The sequence below is a fragment of the Gymnodraco acuticeps genome, unplaced genomic scaffold (genome assembly GCF_902827175.1).
Source record: "Gymnodraco acuticeps unplaced genomic scaffold, fGymAcu1.1, whole genome shotgun sequence".
Taxonomy (NCBI): domain Eukaryota; kingdom Metazoa; phylum Chordata; class Actinopteri; order Perciformes; family Bathydraconidae; genus Gymnodraco; species Gymnodraco acuticeps.
This window is the reverse complement of record NW_022992290.1, coordinates 386,810-405,168: the sequence shown is the minus strand read 5'-3', so window position 1 is coordinate 405,168 and position 18,359 is coordinate 386,810. Positions and strand designations below refer to the sequence as shown.

At 41.0% G+C, this 18,359-nt stretch overlaps 1 protein-coding gene across 4 annotated transcripts in view; it reads left to right on the top strand.

Annotated features, from left to right (window-relative positions):
* Window positions 1-18,359, top strand: part of cadm3 (cell adhesion molecule 3) — a 116,520-nt gene that overhangs the window by 39,722 nt on the left and 58,439 nt on the right. For all 4 annotated transcript variants that reach the window (XM_034207898.1, XM_034207896.1, XM_034207894.1 and 1 more), the window contains exon 3: window positions 7,690-7,839. In XM_034207898.1, the coding sequence (XP_034063789.1) occupies window positions 7,690-7,839 (150 nt within the window). The remainder of the gene's footprint in view (window positions 1-7,689; window positions 7,840-18,359) is intronic.

Sequence of the window (18,359 nt, the reverse complement as noted above, 5' to 3'; positions counted from 1 at the left end):
ACTGTCTCAGAGAAGAGGTATTTGCAAAAGAACTGTACCAGATATTTCCAAACAACTACTGGTTAGTGTTCAGTAGCACCCTAGACAATTCAGTAATGGCATATTTTTTTAGGGATTTCTGTTTTTCTCATAAATGAGTCCTATGTTCCTATCACCAAAAAGTACAATTTCCGTCTAAACTAAAGCTAAGTTTACAGGACTATAATTCAGTATTTCTTTAGTTAAATAATTGTCTCATAATTGAGGAAAAGAGTGGTCATTCTCAAGTTATGGGCTTTTTTGTCACGTTTCCCACATTCGGCCTGGTCTAATGTGGCTCTTTTTCAGGGATTGGGGTAGTTCTAAAGAACAACCAAAAAAACCTTTTTTCCCCCAAAATAAAATTTGACAACAATCAATTTAATTAATGGGAGACCCTAAAGATAAGAAAAATCATTGTTGTCATTTGTTCTACCTCGGGTAGGGGTATCTCAAATTCTGAGGGCCCTTCCTGCTAGACTATAAGTCAAAGGCAAACATTTTGAATGATTTTACAAAATGTACCCCATAGAAACCACAGATGCTATACATTTGAATAAAACCCAAATGAAATGTATCATAATTATGTTCTTGTGGAAAAACGTTGTATTCAAGCTTTCATGTTATTTTCTTGTCACTAACATAGAACAGACCTTTATCCCAACATAAACACATGTGGTAATACTGTAGGTCAAATTGACCCGAGGTGTCAGTAATGTTAAGAATCTTTAACTGACACACAAATGTTGCTTTGTTGGAGGATACAGAAGATTATCATTGCCAAAATACACGTTTGTGTTTCTACATATGACAAATAAAGCCGATAAATCCTTAGATCCTTTGAACAATAATGCAAAATGTTATTTCACCTTCACACTACTGTGCGGTTCCTTCAGATTCAGTTCAAGAACACTAGATGTTGGTCTCTGTAAAGGCACAATGGATCCCAACCTGGTAACTGTGATTATAATAATCAAAGGTTTCCCATAATGTAGAGGTCTGTATACACGGAGCAGCAGGTCAGCCTTCCTGCCAATTTGCCCCCGTAGGAAACCATGGTACTTTAACAAATGAAATCCCCCGCCGACCACCATTATCCAAGAGACCTGTAACTGCAATCATGGTCAATTATGACTCTTTTCATTCCACACATATTTTCTCAATTGTGATTTTATACCCGTAAAACCTTCTTATAAAGCTTATCAAATATATGTTCTGTGCATGACTCATCTTAAAGGTGGGGTAGGTAAGTTTGAGAAACCGGCTCGAGATATACTTTTTGTTATATTCCATGGAATGCTCTTAACATCCCGATAGCAATGAATATCTTAAAGTGCTTTGACAAAAAATCCATTAAAAAATGTCATCTGTGGAAGCCGTAGCGCTGTAAAAAGCACGACCAATCATCTGAGCCGGCCCGGCTAAAGTAACTGGATGGCCTACCTGCCTGTCAGCCTTCCATCTGGGCACAAACTTATCTCGTGCCCTCATTGGTCCTGTGCGCGTTCGTGTGTGTTGGAGGAGGGGCTCTGTAAGGAAGTAGCAGATTTCTTCCGGCTGTGTATTTTCAAATTCTACCGCACTCGAGCTGGTTTCTCCAAAATTACCTACCCCACTTTTAATAGTGAGTATGTGAACCCTTGAGGTACCAGGGAGACGAAGTATGCAGATAGCCAGGCTGCAAATAACAATTATTCCGATATTGATTAATAGGCTGTTCATTTTCTCCATCAATCATTTGGTCTAAAAGGGACAAAAACAATATACTTGAACCACCTGAAACAATTAAATGGGAACCACTTACCGCGATTTGACTGAACATAACCTATAGCTTCAGAAATGTAGGAACTGAGTCGACTCGTATTTTCAGCACGTAGTCCCGCCTAAAGCTTCATATTGTAATTACATTGATGTTGTTTTTAATATGTATTTAGTGCAGGCAGGAGACACACATAAGGACACAACAGTGTCAAAATCTCACAAAAAGTTAAATAACACTAAAACAGAAAAGAAAAACAGCCAATCGGATCGCTTCATCATTTCAGATTACTAAGTCAACAGCTGAATACATCAAACAACCGAAAACACACAACATGCCAAGCATTCTAATTATTCCATTTTCCATTTCATTTCATGTTGTGTTGTGTTGTGCTATGTTACATTTTTCTGTGGCAATCATTTTTCAAATTCCATTTTTCATGTAAATAACATACAAGCAAGATACACACACCAAAGTTGAGCTAAGATGTCTTCCTTTGTGAAAGTGAATCAACTCTTTGAACATGCTGATTGTTTGCCACCTGCTTCCATGTATGATATGCCATTAAACACGCCCTGACTGCAGCTCTATATATAACGCACCTGACATGAGATGGATATCAAACATCACCTCTCCCTCTCAGAGAGAAAGCAAATACGCCTATTTCAATAAAGTGTTGAAACTCCTTCTTCATTTCCCCCCTTTTCCTTTTAAAAAAAAAATGAGGGCCCTCGAGGTCTTCACACTTCCTCTGAAGTCTTACTCGATTCCTCTCTCCCCTACCTACCTGTTATTCTCACACACACACACACACACACACACACACACACACACACACACACACACACACACACACACACACACACACACACACACACACACACACACACACACACACACACACACACACTCTCTCTCTCTCTCCATATTTTATCACACACCCTCCTCTACACACCCTTATCCATCCATCTCTCTCTCTCTCTCTCTCTCTCTCTCTCTCTCTCTCTCTCTCTCTCTCTCTCTCTCTCTCTCTCTCTCTTTCTCTCTCCCCCTCCCTTGACTTGATATCCCAAGCAGCCTTTCTACCTCTGCGTTCTCTCACCTTGTTGCCGGCTCGGAGAAGTGTAAATTGTGTTTCTTTAAATACCCGTGTCTTCTGTGAGCTTACAGCTTGAGGGGGGGAGTGGAGGAGAGGCGAGAAAAACGAAGAGCAAGCCACAGTGTTTAACTTAACGTCTGCTAACGATAGATAGGTCTCTCCTTTCATTTCTCGCTGGCTCGGGTGTTCAGCTTTACTTAACTGTCGAAACTCCGGCTGGACTTAATTTCCCCCTTTTAACTTTCAACAATGTTTTGCTCCCAAGAAGCTTTAAAGGTAAACAAACAGCTGTATCTGTTTCTGAGGCTTATGGGTCACATGCTTCTGACTCCGTAGTGTTTCTTAGGATTTGTCATTACATTTGACAGCCACAGAAATATTTGTCTTATTTCGAAAGGCCTAATGTCTCTGGTGCCCCTCTAAATGCACCCTACTGCGAACCCCACCCTTCTGGCCATAACATGAACGATTGAGTCCATTTGAAATATTGCTTAAACATTTCTATATTATTCTAATGCAGTCAAAAAGTCTTGTTGATTCTACTCACACGGAATTAAACCAAATATATCTGATGCCATTAGGCCGAAAGCTGCATTATAGCTTTATTGGCATGACCATAATGGATTAGTGTTCAATTACAAAATGTTTGAAATGGACTGTTATGTTCACAAACATTTGGAAGAGAAGCAGGAATAACGTGTTTTCTTTACAAGGAAAATAATATACTTTTTGATGAACTAGAAAATGTATTCTAAAAAATCAGAACAATAGGAAAAAGTTTACGTAAATTGTTGATTATTGTGCCGAAACATGCTGATAGTGAATTCATATAAAACATTCATAATAAAATAATAAAACAAGGGTGCTGCCCATATACTGTACAACTTCAATTGATTTGTATGCATGAATGGAGCTTTACATATAAGATGCATTGTCCCTTTAATCATCATTTCAATGTTTTATAGCAACACTGAGATTAGCCTCCATTTATCAGCTTGCATTACTTGATATAGAGACTTATTGTTAGCCTCCACATGCACAGTCTGCTCTGTTAGCCACGGGCTCCACTGAAGTAGCTGGAAATCAAATGCCTTGCTTAAAGGCACTCCAACAGAGGTAATAAAGAAGCTTCAAGTACTCCACCTTTTTACTGCCAGTCCTTGGATCGAATTTCCAATCTCCGAGGCACCTTCCCTCGTATCTAACCTTTAGGCCCTCAGTGCCCCAGATCAATAATTTGAAAGGAAAATAAAAGACATTGAAACAACCAAATAATCATTTTTGCCACTGCATTTGTGGAGTTTATCCTCTTCAGCTCTTCTGGGCCTACGGATGGGTCATTATTTATCAATAGGGTGAGCTTAAGCGAGCTTGTAGTTGAGCCCACAAGAGGCTATTTAATTTCTGGCGGTGTGAACATTATGCAAATCTAATGTAGATGGAGAATACTTTAAGCGGCGTTATGCATTGTGGAGAAAATGTTTTGTAAGGAGAAAATGAACAGGACAGTTCATTGAGTTGACCACGCAATGACCATGGGAAAGTCTGCAATTAAGTCCACTGATAAAAGTTTGAATGCAGTACTTATATTTAGCTGTGTGTAAATAGTATATGTGGTGTAAAAAGTTCTGGAAATGAGTCCCTTTTAAACGGTAGATAGACCTACTGAAATTCCCAAGTAATCGACCACTGAAGTTCTACTAGCACAAATGTCACTCCGAGCCGAACACAGGTTGTTCTTGTTGAGAAATGCCAGCTTTCTTCAGCGGGCAAAGATAAGATGAGTTGGTCTAACTTGTCTTCCCTGATTGCGGTTGGCTGGAGGATTGATGCTCTGGGAAAGCCAATGTAGCCAAAGACTTCATGCCAAGAACAGGAGCTCTTGCGATCAGCCGCAAGAATTAGCTTGAGATGCTATTAAAGGAGACACTAATCCGGGCTGCACTTGACCACACATCTAGCGCTCACCCATCATGGTGCTTAGATAAACTAACCACAAGGTCAGGGCTGCAGTAAAACACCACAGAGAGCCGAGGAGAGACTCACTCTGACACAAAGTGCTCCTGAAGTCTCTGCGTGCCGTTTGAATCCTACAGGCGTGTTGCAACGTTACCTTTAAGAGCTCTATATCCTCTCAGCTAGAGCAGGGGTGTCAAACTCAAGGCCCGGGGGCCAAATCCGGCCCGTGACTTCATTTTCTGTGGCCCCACAAGAGCTTGCAAAGAATATTATATGTTTATTATACGGTTACATGATGATTTACAGAAGCACGTTGCCCATAAACTACATGTCCCACAATGCATCTCAAATTAGACTTTTTTTCTTCTAAATATGCATTTTTTTATATCTCATGTTACTTTTTTTTTCTTCAAAATGTTACTTTTTTTTAAAATGTCACTTCTTTTTTTTGATTTCGACTTTTTCTCCAGAATGTGGCTTTTCTTTTTAAATCATTTTGTGACATTCTCACTGAAGAGACTTGTAATTATTTGCCCCAGACTTCTGCTTTCAGACGTAGTTAATTATTAAGTTATTACCCTATCCGATAATAATCCAATGCAGAGGCAATAATGTATAATACATTGTTTTATATATATTTATATATGTATTTTTATATAGTCTTAAAGTTACAACCGGCCCTTTGAGTGCAACGATAATGCTGATGTGGCCCGCGATTAAATTGAGTTTGACACCCCTGAGCTAGAGGCATCCCCTTTTTCTTTTCTAATAACTTGTGTTTTCTAGAACGGCTATAAAACTTTAATATTACAAAACATACTGCTTTCAGCTCATGTTCTGCAATTGTGTGTTTTTGATGCTACATGCAGTTAGTTTGCTCTCCTCCTCTCTTCATGTGTTCCCCCTTCTTTCATGTCTTGATGGGAGTTCCGCCGAAGCGAACTTAAGCAGATGTTCTTCCTGCTGAAAAAAAAATATCAATTCCACCGCCGGTGCAAGGATGTGATAACGCTTCACGCCGAATATAAACCTGTCTCCCACTTGACAATTTAGTTCTAATTAAACTCTTTATGCAAGCCATATTTTCAGTTGGAAGCAGGTTGGAAGGCATCACTTTGGTGTATGTTTTCTTACGAGATGTTCCCTCCTTTGGCGTTCGTCAATTATGCCATCATTTTGTTTTGCTAGATTTGGTTGAGCGACAAGTAGGCATGAAGGGTAAAGCATTGCCCTCAAAACCAATGAAAAAACCAGTGGCGAACCGTGGCTATCACAACTGGACCTTCTGTAGACACACCCCCCCCCCCCCCCCCCCCGCCGCGGCATTATAATGTCCGTCTTTTCACTGAATTGTCGTCTTGAAAAGGGTACTCACAACAATTCCGCAACAACTTCCTCTTCACCTGTTGCACTTGTCATTTCAACGTTAAAAACAATAAAACGGCATGAATTGCTTCGTCGCATTCTAGATCCTCTGTCTCGAGCCAATTAACTAGCGGGCCTTCTAGAATACCCTGGAGCCGAGGGGAACTCTGAAAGAATACGCCCATTGGCTACAAATCAATATCTGATTGGTTGATCAAACTGTCAGTCCAAACGTACGCTCTCATTCAGTGCAACGGCCAGGGCATTCTATCAAGGATGTAGAATACCTTGGTTGAAGGATATTCTACCCAGAGACCCAGAACAAGATCTGATTGGTTGCTTTCTTTTCTAACAGAAACCCACTGAAATGCGTAGTGCATGGTCCGAGAAGGACAAACAAATCAACGTAACACTGATCAAATTAACACTCTAATTACAGATCAACAACACAGATACGATTCTCATTTATTCATTTTATATACATTTTATTTATATAATTACATCGATTTTTTGTTTGTTTTATCTGAGTGTCCCAGGGTATTCTCTGAATACCTTGAAGGCCCTGACGGTTCGCCACTGGAAAAAACACAGTTAACACATAATATAGCTGACAGGCTTGTCGTCACTAACTGTAACGAGAAGCTGCATAGTTTAGTATACATCGTCACGTAACCGTCTGCCACCCTCGCTGAATCAAAAGAGCAGATGTCGCCTGCACTATCACCCGTTATCAAGCGAGTGCTGTTACATTAATACCATCATTTGAGCCAATCAAAAAACACCCAGTTCACTGTTTGGCGGTTTTGCGGTGTTCCCAGTTCAGCTCCAGCCTTTTAGAACCCCTCCATTATACCGGGTCATTTGTATTCTCTTTCTCTTTGCCTCTGACCCGCTCATTTCCATAATGCCTGTCCCGTTTGAGCTCGTTCTGTAGCAGCCGATACGTATGCACGGTGTTAAAAAACTGACACGGATATTGACATAAGAGGGTATGAGACAGTGCTCTTGTTGTTGCTTTGACCTGTGGAGAGCCATCTCTTCATCCTGCCGGTCTCTCAGGTCCTGAAGTCTCTCGGAGCCAAGGCTGCTCCTGACTCATCGCTCTTACACTGGCCTCGCAGACATACCACCACACTGCCATTTGTCTGCTTTTTTTTGTCCCTTCTGACAGCATGTCCGTGTGTGTGTGTGTGTGTGTGTGTGTGTGTGTGTGTGTGTGTGTACGTGCTTTGATTCTTCGCTCTCAGAAAGACAGATAGAGATATATAGATAATCTGACAAGCAGAGAAAGAGATGGGTGGGGGAGATAGAGAGAAAGAGGGGGAGAGAGGGGCGAGTAATGCATTTGGGTGGGTTTATCTGATTTGTGTGTTGGTGTGTGCTACATTTTTTGCTTGTTTTTCAATATAAGCGTCTCTGACTGTTGCGCATCTATCGCTCTTGTCTCATGATCCCCCCCTCCCCTCTCTTTTTCTCTCCTGTTCCCTAGACGACGACCCCATGCAGCCGGTGACCTCTGATGAAACGGTGTCCGTGGGGGGGACGGTGACACTGACCTGCCGAGTGGCCGAGAGCGATAACTCCTCTCTGCAGTGGTCCAACACCGCTCAGCAGACCCTGTACTTCGGAGCGAAGAGAGGTAAGAGGCAGAGGACGAACAAGTACTCAGAACTTCTACTTTGTCACACAGGTTTTATCCCTAAAGTATTTATCCTTCTGTCTGGCGCCAGACAGAAGGATATTTAATATGAATCTGTCCAAAATAAGGAAAGGTTCATTAGAAGAAGATGGAGGGACCTAGCTACGGAAGGAACACAAATCAAGTAATTCATCAATTTAAGTAAAATGTTTGTATTTGAACCAAAATTATAATCAAATCACAAAACTAAAAAATCACAACACACCCATTACCAAAACAATTAAACCCAACAGATGCAAAACCAATTTGTCAATTGTAATAGCAAAACATCAGTTGAAGTAAAAGTTGAAATACCAGAAAGTAGGAATAGTCCAGGTGTGACTAGAGTCTTATTTAAGTGCTGATTAAGTTAATATTAAGGTATTAAATACATGTAGTAGAGTAAAAGTACATGATTTACCTCTGAATCGTGGGTAGAAGTACAAAGTAGCATAAACATGGAGATACTCATGTAAAGTACAAGTAGCGTGCGTAAGTACAGTACTTGAGTAAATGTACTAAGTCACTTTACACCAGTGGTAAGAGGGTGGGAGGGATGGAGAGAGACAAGAACTCAAATGAAAGTGTCAAAAACAAGCGTGTATCCTGAGAAATACAACCAAATAGGAATAAATTAGTTCGGCAAAGATGTTTCGAAGAACACATAAACGCTGCTTAAGTCATGTTCACTCAGCCATGTTTATTCTAGTCCCGGGAAGTGTGACATTTCTATACCGCGGGGGTGTTTAAGGGTTGGGTAGCGGGGTGTATTAAGTATTTCAGTGCCACATTAGCTGCTGTTATCACAAGGGAAAGGCCATGTAGAGGCTACTTTCACACAACGCTTGCTGATGTAGTTACACTAAAGATTATCTATGCATTCTCGAGAGATGGATGCATTTACAACTGTTTCAACATCTGGCGAGAATACTTCATGAGGAATTAGAATTGAGCTCGAATGCCTCTCGGATGCAATTAGACTTTTAATGACTTTTTGACGAGCTACAGCTATCCAGTCTCCCCACGATGCATGAAGTAATTACATATAAACATGGTCTACGACGTTAATAAAAAAGACATCATGTTTTCTTTAAAAAAACATATTTGCAAATGCACACCCGTTCCATGTGAATGTTATTTCTAAGGAGACATAAGGAAGTTGTTGCTCTATTTAATCTTTGTTGAACAAGGCACTAATAACAACGCGCTGGGTCAAAAGCTTTGTTCAGGAGAAAAAAGCCCCAAGCGAAGCCATTAGAGAGCTGAGAAAGCAAGCAACATGTCATATTGACAAAATTGCACAACAACTGAAAACAAAAGGATGAAAACAAACCTGAGAGTCGGATGGGCTCAAGTGCATCAATGTGTCCAATTCAAACAGCTCCTTTTAAAGATAAACTGCCCCATTATTCAATTTTGTGCAACATGACGGGCCAACTGGCTTTCAATGATATTTTGAAACAAGCGACTTCCCGCTCCTGGGTTCAATGTTCCAACATCGCATTGCAAACCCTGTATTTTGAATATATATATAGTATTTTCGCTGGACTAAATGTGACACTGTAAATAAGATCTGACGTTATAAAGATGGTGCTTTGGTGCTAATTATTACATAATGGAGGCGTGTGGCGCAGTGGATAAAGCATTGGTGTGCGTCAGGGGGTCACAGGTTCAAACCCCACTGCAGTCAGCATGTCATGGTGTCCCTGAGACACTTCACCCCGATTGCCCACAGTATTAAGTATGTAAGTCGCTTTAGATAAAAGCGTCTAACATGTCATGTACTATTACTTTTGACTGGGTTGGCTCAAACCCATGGTTTAAAAATGGTGGAGAAAAAAGCAGCCAGTTTGAATATAAAGACAGAGACATGAAAAGGACGTTTCCTTTTTCGTGTGACATCCCCAAACTGAGTATTTAAAGGGGGACTATTATGCATTTTGGTTTGCCCTTTCCTGTAGTTTGTTATCTGAAACCCCCGCGTTCCCTCCGCCCCGCTTAACAGGGTGACATCACCTTGTAACACTCACACTTCTATTGACTGGCACTCCAACAGATTGTAAAAGGCTAAGGGGCGGGACATCTCTAAGCGCTTGACCAATCAGAGCAGACTGGGCTCTGGTTTCCGACGGAGGGTGAAAAGAAGGAGCTTTTTGAACGTTAAAGCATGGAGACATGTCACAGTAGAGGCATCACATACACATAATATATAAGGCCCCTTTAAAATCTATTAATTTAAAGAAATTGTTAATAATAATAATAATAAATTATATTTCTATAGCGCTTTTCTTGAACCCAAAGACGCTTTACATTTGGGAGGGAGGGTAGACAAATAAAACAAATCTGGATCTGGATATACAGAGTTGAAGAGGTGGGTTTTGAGGTGGGACTTAACTCCAACTTGTTCTAGTTTTCCAACTTTGTCTCAGCCAACAGACTTGTTACTTGGGATGGAAAATAGGAGAGAGTGGGACAGATGGAAGAAATGAGTGGTGGGAGTGTTAAAGACTGAGAGGGACAGAAAGACTCCCTTGTGCACACATGCAACACTTAGCAGCAGAAGTGAAGTGATAGAGGGATGGAGTCAACAATAGGCGAGAGCAGAGAAGGATACTGGCCGAGAAGTTTCATCGCTGAGGGCCAACATTTTGCAACAGACAATTGTGAGAACAGAGAGGCGAGAGAGAATGAGGGAGGGAGGGGGTGAGGAGGGACAAATGGAGAGATCAGCTAGTCTTTACTCCAGATGGAGCTTCAACCACAGTAGAGAGGCATGAAATAGAAAGTGTGGCTCTTCGCTGCAATGATAGAACACTTAAAGGCCGACCTGCACTTTGGGAGGGAATTGAGAAGAGTATTGGAGGAGGGAGGGAGGGAATTGAGAAGAGTATTGGAGGAGGGAGGGAGGGGATTGGGAGAAAATTGGAGGAGGAGGCCGCGGTGGGGGGGGAGTGAGACGGGGCAGAAACTCCCCGCTGCAGTGGACCAACAAGCAGCAGATGCTCCACTTTGAAAAGTAGAGAGTTTAGAGACAGAGAGGGGAAAGGAAGATGACGGGAGCTTCATCCATGTCTTCTTTTCAAAGTGCAGCAGATGGAGAGGGGAAACACGAGAGGGAGAGATAGGAGGCACATAGGCAAGGCAAGTTAATTTATATAGCACCTTTCAACATAAGGCAATTCAAAGTGCTTTACAACAATGAAAGACATTAAGAAAATGGCATTTAAAATCAGTCATTAAAAAGAAAAGATAATAAACATTACAAGAACAAATACATGGTTAAAGTTACAGTGCAGTTTAAGATGTGAATATTTCAATTAAAAGCAACAAGAAAAGTCTTTAGTCTGGATTTAAAAGTAGTCAGAGTTTGTTCCAGATATTTGGAGCATATCACACAGATAGAGGAGGAAGAGATGTGTGTACATTAGGAACACTCGTGATTAAGGGCAGATAGGGATGAAGAAGGAGAAGAGTTTGAAGCATGGGAAGCAGATGGAGAGCATGAAGGAAGGAGAAAGTAGAGATAGCATTGTTGGCTTTAATAAGGTGTTGGAACGACAAAGAAAAGCTGATGTCAGGATGATGACGGTGCATCATGTATTATGCTTCTTTATACAAACAATGGGACTGGATTATGCTCCAAAGTGTTCACACAACTGAACCATGTTTTATCTTGAGCCCTAAATGTAACTATTTTGAAACTTTGGTTGACATTATGCCCAAATAAATAACTTGAGATCACAGAGTAATCATGCTTTAAAGAGAACACACTTGAACTTGCATTCCCTCTGGAGGCAGTCCAAAAAAACTCAAACTTGAGGGGCTTATGAGTTTAGCACGATCAAACAAAGCTGCTTGACTCTTCCCGTTAGTTTGACCATTTATTATGAACACAGGCAATAATAGACAACCCAATCTGTAGTAGTAGAGAAGGGCGATGGAAAATTAGATGGAAATTGCGGTATAATAGCGGTAGAAAAAGCAGTCAACAAAACAAATGTCACTTTCCAACTCACTCACACTCACACAGGTGATTGCCGCCAAATATAAATGAAAATACGACATAATACAAATAAAAACAATGAGACCTTGCATTTGGCTGCGACACGCGGTAAACACAAAGCTGACCACCTGTTACACAAACATCAACAACTTGATCCATTCAAATGATGAATGACAGTCCTATATTTACTCCACTTTTATCTCTATTTTGGTCTCCACCCGGGTAAAAGACTGACTGATAGATGCTCCATTTCATTCCCCAGTTATCCTTTCACTTTGTCTGCCTGCTGTTGGGTGCCCAGCAGGTTGTGAACAGATGGGTTTGTGCAGTATTTCCCTGCCTTTTATCGCTGGAAACAGTAAAGTTTGCTCCATAGAGCTGAAAGAAACAGCAGAACCGAGGGATAAATAAGACTCCTTTTCAAATTACAATTAATTAATTGTGACAATGTCGATTAGCGCAGCTTTCGATTAAGGTAAAGATCATTGGCCATGGTTGAAATTTGGTAATTGACTAACGGTACGTCCACACGGTTCCGTCGCGTGCTTCAACATAGACGCTTCCCATTCACTTTGAATGGGGTGACGTCAAGCTTTACCGAACTGCATTGTGGTTCCGTCGCTTTGCTTCGAAAGTTGAGAAAAGTTCAACCTTTCAAGCTTCGACGGAGGCGCCAGCCAATCAAATCATATGCCAGTACAAGCGCTAGACAATCAAACCGCATGCTTGTGTGTCCGGGGCAGGAGATGAATGTGATTGGTTGTTGGTCCACACCAAACACGCCCACCGGCAAGCTTCAACGCGACGGAACCGTGTGGACGTACCGTATCACACAAATGTCGTTGTGATCGTTTTTAAAGCTGTTTTAGTAGTATTTTACTTTAGAAAGGCATTTTGAAAAACGTTCTGCTCTTTGGGGGAGAGATTAAACTTCGCCTACTCCTTCAAATGACCGTCCAAAATAAATCTTGCTCAGTAATTTACTGTTATTGTTCAGCCAAAAAGTGGAAGTGGAAGGAAGGACAGACGGATTAGAACGATGGCGGGATCTCAAAAGTGAATCACGATGGAAAGAAAAAGTGAAAAAGAGTTCTTAAGTGTTTCACTTTTCTCTATGATTGATGGAGATGGAGCCGTCGGCCAGTAAGCTCAGAGCAAAGGGGAGAAGAAAGATGTACTAGAACAGGAGAAATAAGGGATAGAAATAAGAGAGTTGATTGGAGAGCAGGAGAGGAGAGGAATTATGACTCCACACCACCAGCTGCTCCACTGCACAGCATGAACAGGGCTTTGGAGATTTGAAACATCAGAAAAATGGATGGGAGCGGGGAGCAAGGGATGGACAAATAGCTGGAGTGGGAAGAAGAATACAAAGATGAGTGACAACCCTTCACAGTGATGGCCTCCATACGGCAGACACTACTGAGAGATCAGAGATGGAGAATATAGAAGACAGAAAGACAGGCGAGGAATAACCAGACACAGATGCTGGGATCTACTTCTTTCTCATTACTTTTAACTTCATGAGCTTATTAACCAGAAAAATACACATTCATGGCCAATAAAGTGGGATGAAGAGAAGAGGAGGTGGGGAGAGATGCAGTGAGGAAACTAGATATAGTATAAAGTGGCATATATTACATTATAGAGAGGAGGAATATACACATTATGCATTAGAGATACAGAGAGGCTTTGGATTTCATTTATAAAAGTGTTTTTATCCACAAATAATGCAGAAAATGACGAAAAATCCAAGCTAAAGCTGTGATGCATGAAATGTTGATGTGGCTGGTATAATCACGATCGATTCAATCTAATACTCTGTGGTAGATTGAAACCTCGAGATGTCGTTTATCATTATTCAGGCAAGGAGAGCCATTGATATCAGTTTAATTTGACCCTGCTTTGCAAAGATGAGATGCGATACAGAGACAGGGAGGAGGAGGAGGAGGAGGAGGAGGAGGAGGAGGAGGAGGGAACACCGTGTCGGCGCACTTTAAGCAACTTCTTTTATTTTGACATAGAAGTGAATAAAAGAGATTCAAATTAAGAAAGGAAGTAGAGGGAAGAAGCTGAAACACCAGCCTGCTTCCAGTGGAGCAGAGCTAATGAGAGTTTTGGAACTATAACTGCCTAGATAAGGATAAAGCCAAACCGAAAATTAATTGTTAAGGGACACAAAGCCCAGTTGTGTTTATTAAACCAGATACAATGACAAAAAAAAACATTTTACAGTTAATCCTGTCCTGTATTAATCTGAGCGTGAACGTTTTAGAGCAAAGAGAACCTGTCATTCCACGGCGAAAACAAACGATCTGATAACTGCACGGGATATTTTAATACGTTTAATGCCCTTAATTTATTTTAAGACCCTTTTAAAGACCCACAGATACCCCGAAGGGACTGAGTGGGGGTGGATTGGGGGAGAAACAAAGATTTGCTAATAGAAGAGATTAGACAGCTAGGAAAACACAAAACAGATGGGTTCCTACATTAATGCTAGACTACAGGGAGACAGCGAGAGATAAAGAGATGGGCATGAGGGAGATAAAGCCGGGCGGAGACACCGAAACTTTTAAATAGAGACAAAGAAAAGGAAACAAACAAGGACATTAGATTTACTGTTTCTCTTATCCAATACTTCTTCCTCAGCAAAATGAGTAAATACATTTGAATAATATATAAGAGTGGGCTTAGATTCCACTTAACATCGTGGTTGAACTTCATACTTATCACGAGTGAATGCTGCCTATAAATGAAATAAAGCCATGAGCATACTGACAGACACTTCTCATTCTTTATTCTTCACTTTGAGACTCTGACTCACGAGGAACGCTCGAAGCAACCCTGATTATTTTCATGAGTAGTCGTTTTGTCTATAAGATGTCACAAAATAGTGAAAAATGTCCGGCGCAATTTCCCAGGGCACAACATGATGGCTTCTTATTCCTCATTTCGATCTAACAGAAGTCCAAATCAAGAAGCTATTCGGTTTATTCTGCAAAAGACAGAGAAAAGCAGGAAATAGTTTGGCAAGAAAACCATGAAGGATTTAGAAAATAGTTTCAATTCTCTGTTGGTTAAGTCGTCAGATAATCTACTGATCATTTCATCTGCATTATACTTTAATATCTTATTCCTATCATCTTTTTACACTTTAATCTCTTTTAACTACATTTGCTTGAATGCTATTGTGCTGCATATATGTATTGTTGAGTTACAGACAGTTTTCTACTTTAAGATAATATTTGTTATTGCATTTATCAATAACAAACCCTAACCCTAACCCTAACCTAACCTAACCCTAACCCTAACCTAACCTAACCCTAACCTAACCCTAACCCTAACCCTAACCTAACCTAACCTAACCCTAACCCTAACCCTAACCCTAACCTAACCCTAACCTAACCCTAACCTAACCCTAACCCTAACCCTAACCTAACCTAACCCTAACCCTAACCCTAACCTAACCCTAACCCTAACCCTAACCCTAACCCTAACCCTAACCCTAACCTAACCCTAACCCTAACCTAACCCTAACCCTAACCCTAACCCTAACCCTAACCTAACCTAACCCTAACCCTAACCTAACCTAAACCTAACCCTAACCCTAACCTTAACCCTAACCCTTTACCTTGGCTAACGCTATATGCCAATCAACTAGTGGGCCCAAAACTTAATTATAAACCCACACTTAAAATGTGAATTTACGTCTACTTGGATGCTTGAGATACATTTGTTTCTTTAATTGTATTCAGTTGGCATACTGTGAAGTGGAAAATGTTTGACCTGATGTTATATCATTTACATACATCTTGGCAAACTATCAGTACAGAAGTGGGATGTACTTTCCCAACTCAAGCAAAGTCAAACTCTTACACCAACGCCCTCTCAAAACAGTTACATAAAATGAACATATTTTCTAAAATGCATAAAATATAATGTAGACGCAATAATATGAAAATGACTTTCCTCCAGTGTGAAAGGATTATGTGACAGTTGCACAAATGGGCTGCTGTATATTCACTTGTTAGCTAACGATTACATTTCAGCCGGAGAAATTAAGATGAATAAAGATATTTGTTTTGGTTCGATGCTCGTCATTAAAAAAATTGAATCTTATGGGAGAACACACACTAAACTTTTGGGAGGAGATAAACTAAGGTTATAAAGCATGAAAACAAAATGAATCTGCCCACTTAAAAACTTTCTTCATTTCTGCTTTTTGGTAAGCTGTGTTGATTCCACACAATGTACTGAGACCAAGCACACACTGTTCCTACAATGTGTGTGCTGTTAAGTTTAACACAAATACTCACAATTTGAGGTTTTACAAACACAGTGCACACCAGAAAAAAGGGCATCCTCTCAGTCAGGATATCATCTTATTTATTTGTCATGTGCGGTTTCCTTCCTTTCCTTAAAAGCATATAAGCAGACATCAGACAGGCTATCACTGTTTAACAAGGTAAAGGCTCTCTGGTGATTTATAAACCATGTAAGACGAGGAAGCTCTCGCCTAGAGTGAGTTGATTGAGTATGCAGACGGTAGCTCTGGGGAAAACGACTGTAAGTTATAAATAATTTCATTCAAATACACATTGAGCACTTTTAAAGTTTAAGTGAGCACAAAAAATATGATATGGTTCCCACTCAGCCTCTCTGAGACAAACTGACAATGACTGCTCACGACGCGAGGCCGTACTCCACATGCGAGGCGTGAGATGTTTCCTGACATTTTCTAGAAGAAAAAAAAGAGCTATTGATCCACATCCCATCACTCAAAGTTTCTTTGGTGTCTGGGAAGGCTCTCTGGAGAATGCATTAGCAACAACTGTCAGACGATTGAAAGTCTCCAGGAGAGACTCGAGCACTTGAAAGAGGGCCTTTTCTACAGTGTCTCTGTGTGTCATCTGAACTCTTTATTTTTACAGGTGTGCTTAAAATAAACACGTATAATGGTAGACAAGTGCACGGAGAAGAAAGAGACAAGAGTACAAAGAATTCAAAGTTAAAAATCCAATTTAGTTTTGAGGTTAATAAAGTAAATGCATAAAAAGATCTTACCCTGTGATTCAGAAATGGCCTTTTTGCCCATAGAAGTAAGAACGTAGAAATCAATAAACCCAATATAAAACAGTGCAGACATGCAAACACCGGATTATTATCATTGTAGTGGCTCTAAACTATTATTTTTAAGGAGGATGTCATAACTCGTTTGCATTCTTTGTATTTTTATTTCAGAAAATAGTGCCTTCTTTAGGGTTCGTATAAAAACGTTGTAACTTAAAGGTAGGGTAGGTAAGAATGGAGAAACCAGCTCGAGTGCGCTAGAATTTGAAAGTACGCAGCCGCAGACTTCCTTCCAGAGCCCCTCCTCCAACACACACGAACGCGCACATGACCAATGAGGGCACGAGATAAGTGTGTGCACGAGATATTGTCAAAGCATTTAATGTATTCATTGCTATCGGGATGTTAAGAGCATTCCATGGAATATAACAAAAAGTGTTTCTGAAGTGAATTACCTACCCACCTTTAAGTGTCATAATGTAGGTCTCTTCACTTTTACCTGGTCTTTACCTACTAGCTAAAAAAGGTGCGCATTTTTTGAAATTATAAACTCAAAAACAGCAAGAATCATGCAAATACATTAGCTTTCAATTAGCCAAACCATTTGAAGCGCTACTGCATTAGCTTCAAACAGACTTTCTTAGTAGTTGGCTTTTTTGGGCTCCCACCAAGAGTTAGATGAGATGATCAATAAAGTAATGTCTTTACTAACAAATGAACGACTGATGTACAAAGTTCTGCCTTATGGTGCTAGCTGCTAGCTGGCTCGCTGTTCTTCCCACATGCCCCACCCCGGAGCCTGCGGTCTTCAGACTCTGGCCCCCCTCACCAACCTGTGAACCTTCGGGGATAGAGCCTTCAGTATGGCAGCCCCCACTCTCTGGAACACTCTCCCTGCGGAGATCCACAACATCCCCACACTTGACGCCTTCAAAAGGGCCCTCAAGTCCCATCTGTCTGCCAAGGACTTCGGCCCCAAATCTATTTGTTGTTTTGTCTGACTGCCTTTTGTTATGTTATGTTTGTTATGTTTGTTTATACTCCTGTTCTTCCTTGTAAAGCGACCTTGGGTATTATGAAAGGCGCTATAGAAATCCAAGTTATTATTATTATTATTATAGTCAGGGCCGTCCCTGGCCAACTTGTGGCCCCACGCAAAGTTATATGATGAGGCCCTCTGTGTCGCGAGCGTCGACGGGGGGTTGTGGGTGCTAGTGGAGCCTCGCAAACGGCAAAACTGTGGCACGCTTAGACTGTAGGTGCGCCGCATTTGTGCTTCAGATGAGGCTCCCCTCCGCAAAATGAAGAACCCTCCGCCAGTTGAGGCTCCCTCCGGCAGATGAGGCCCCACCATAGACTGGGCCCCACGCAGTCTGCGTGATCGGCCTGTAGGGAGGGTGCTTAG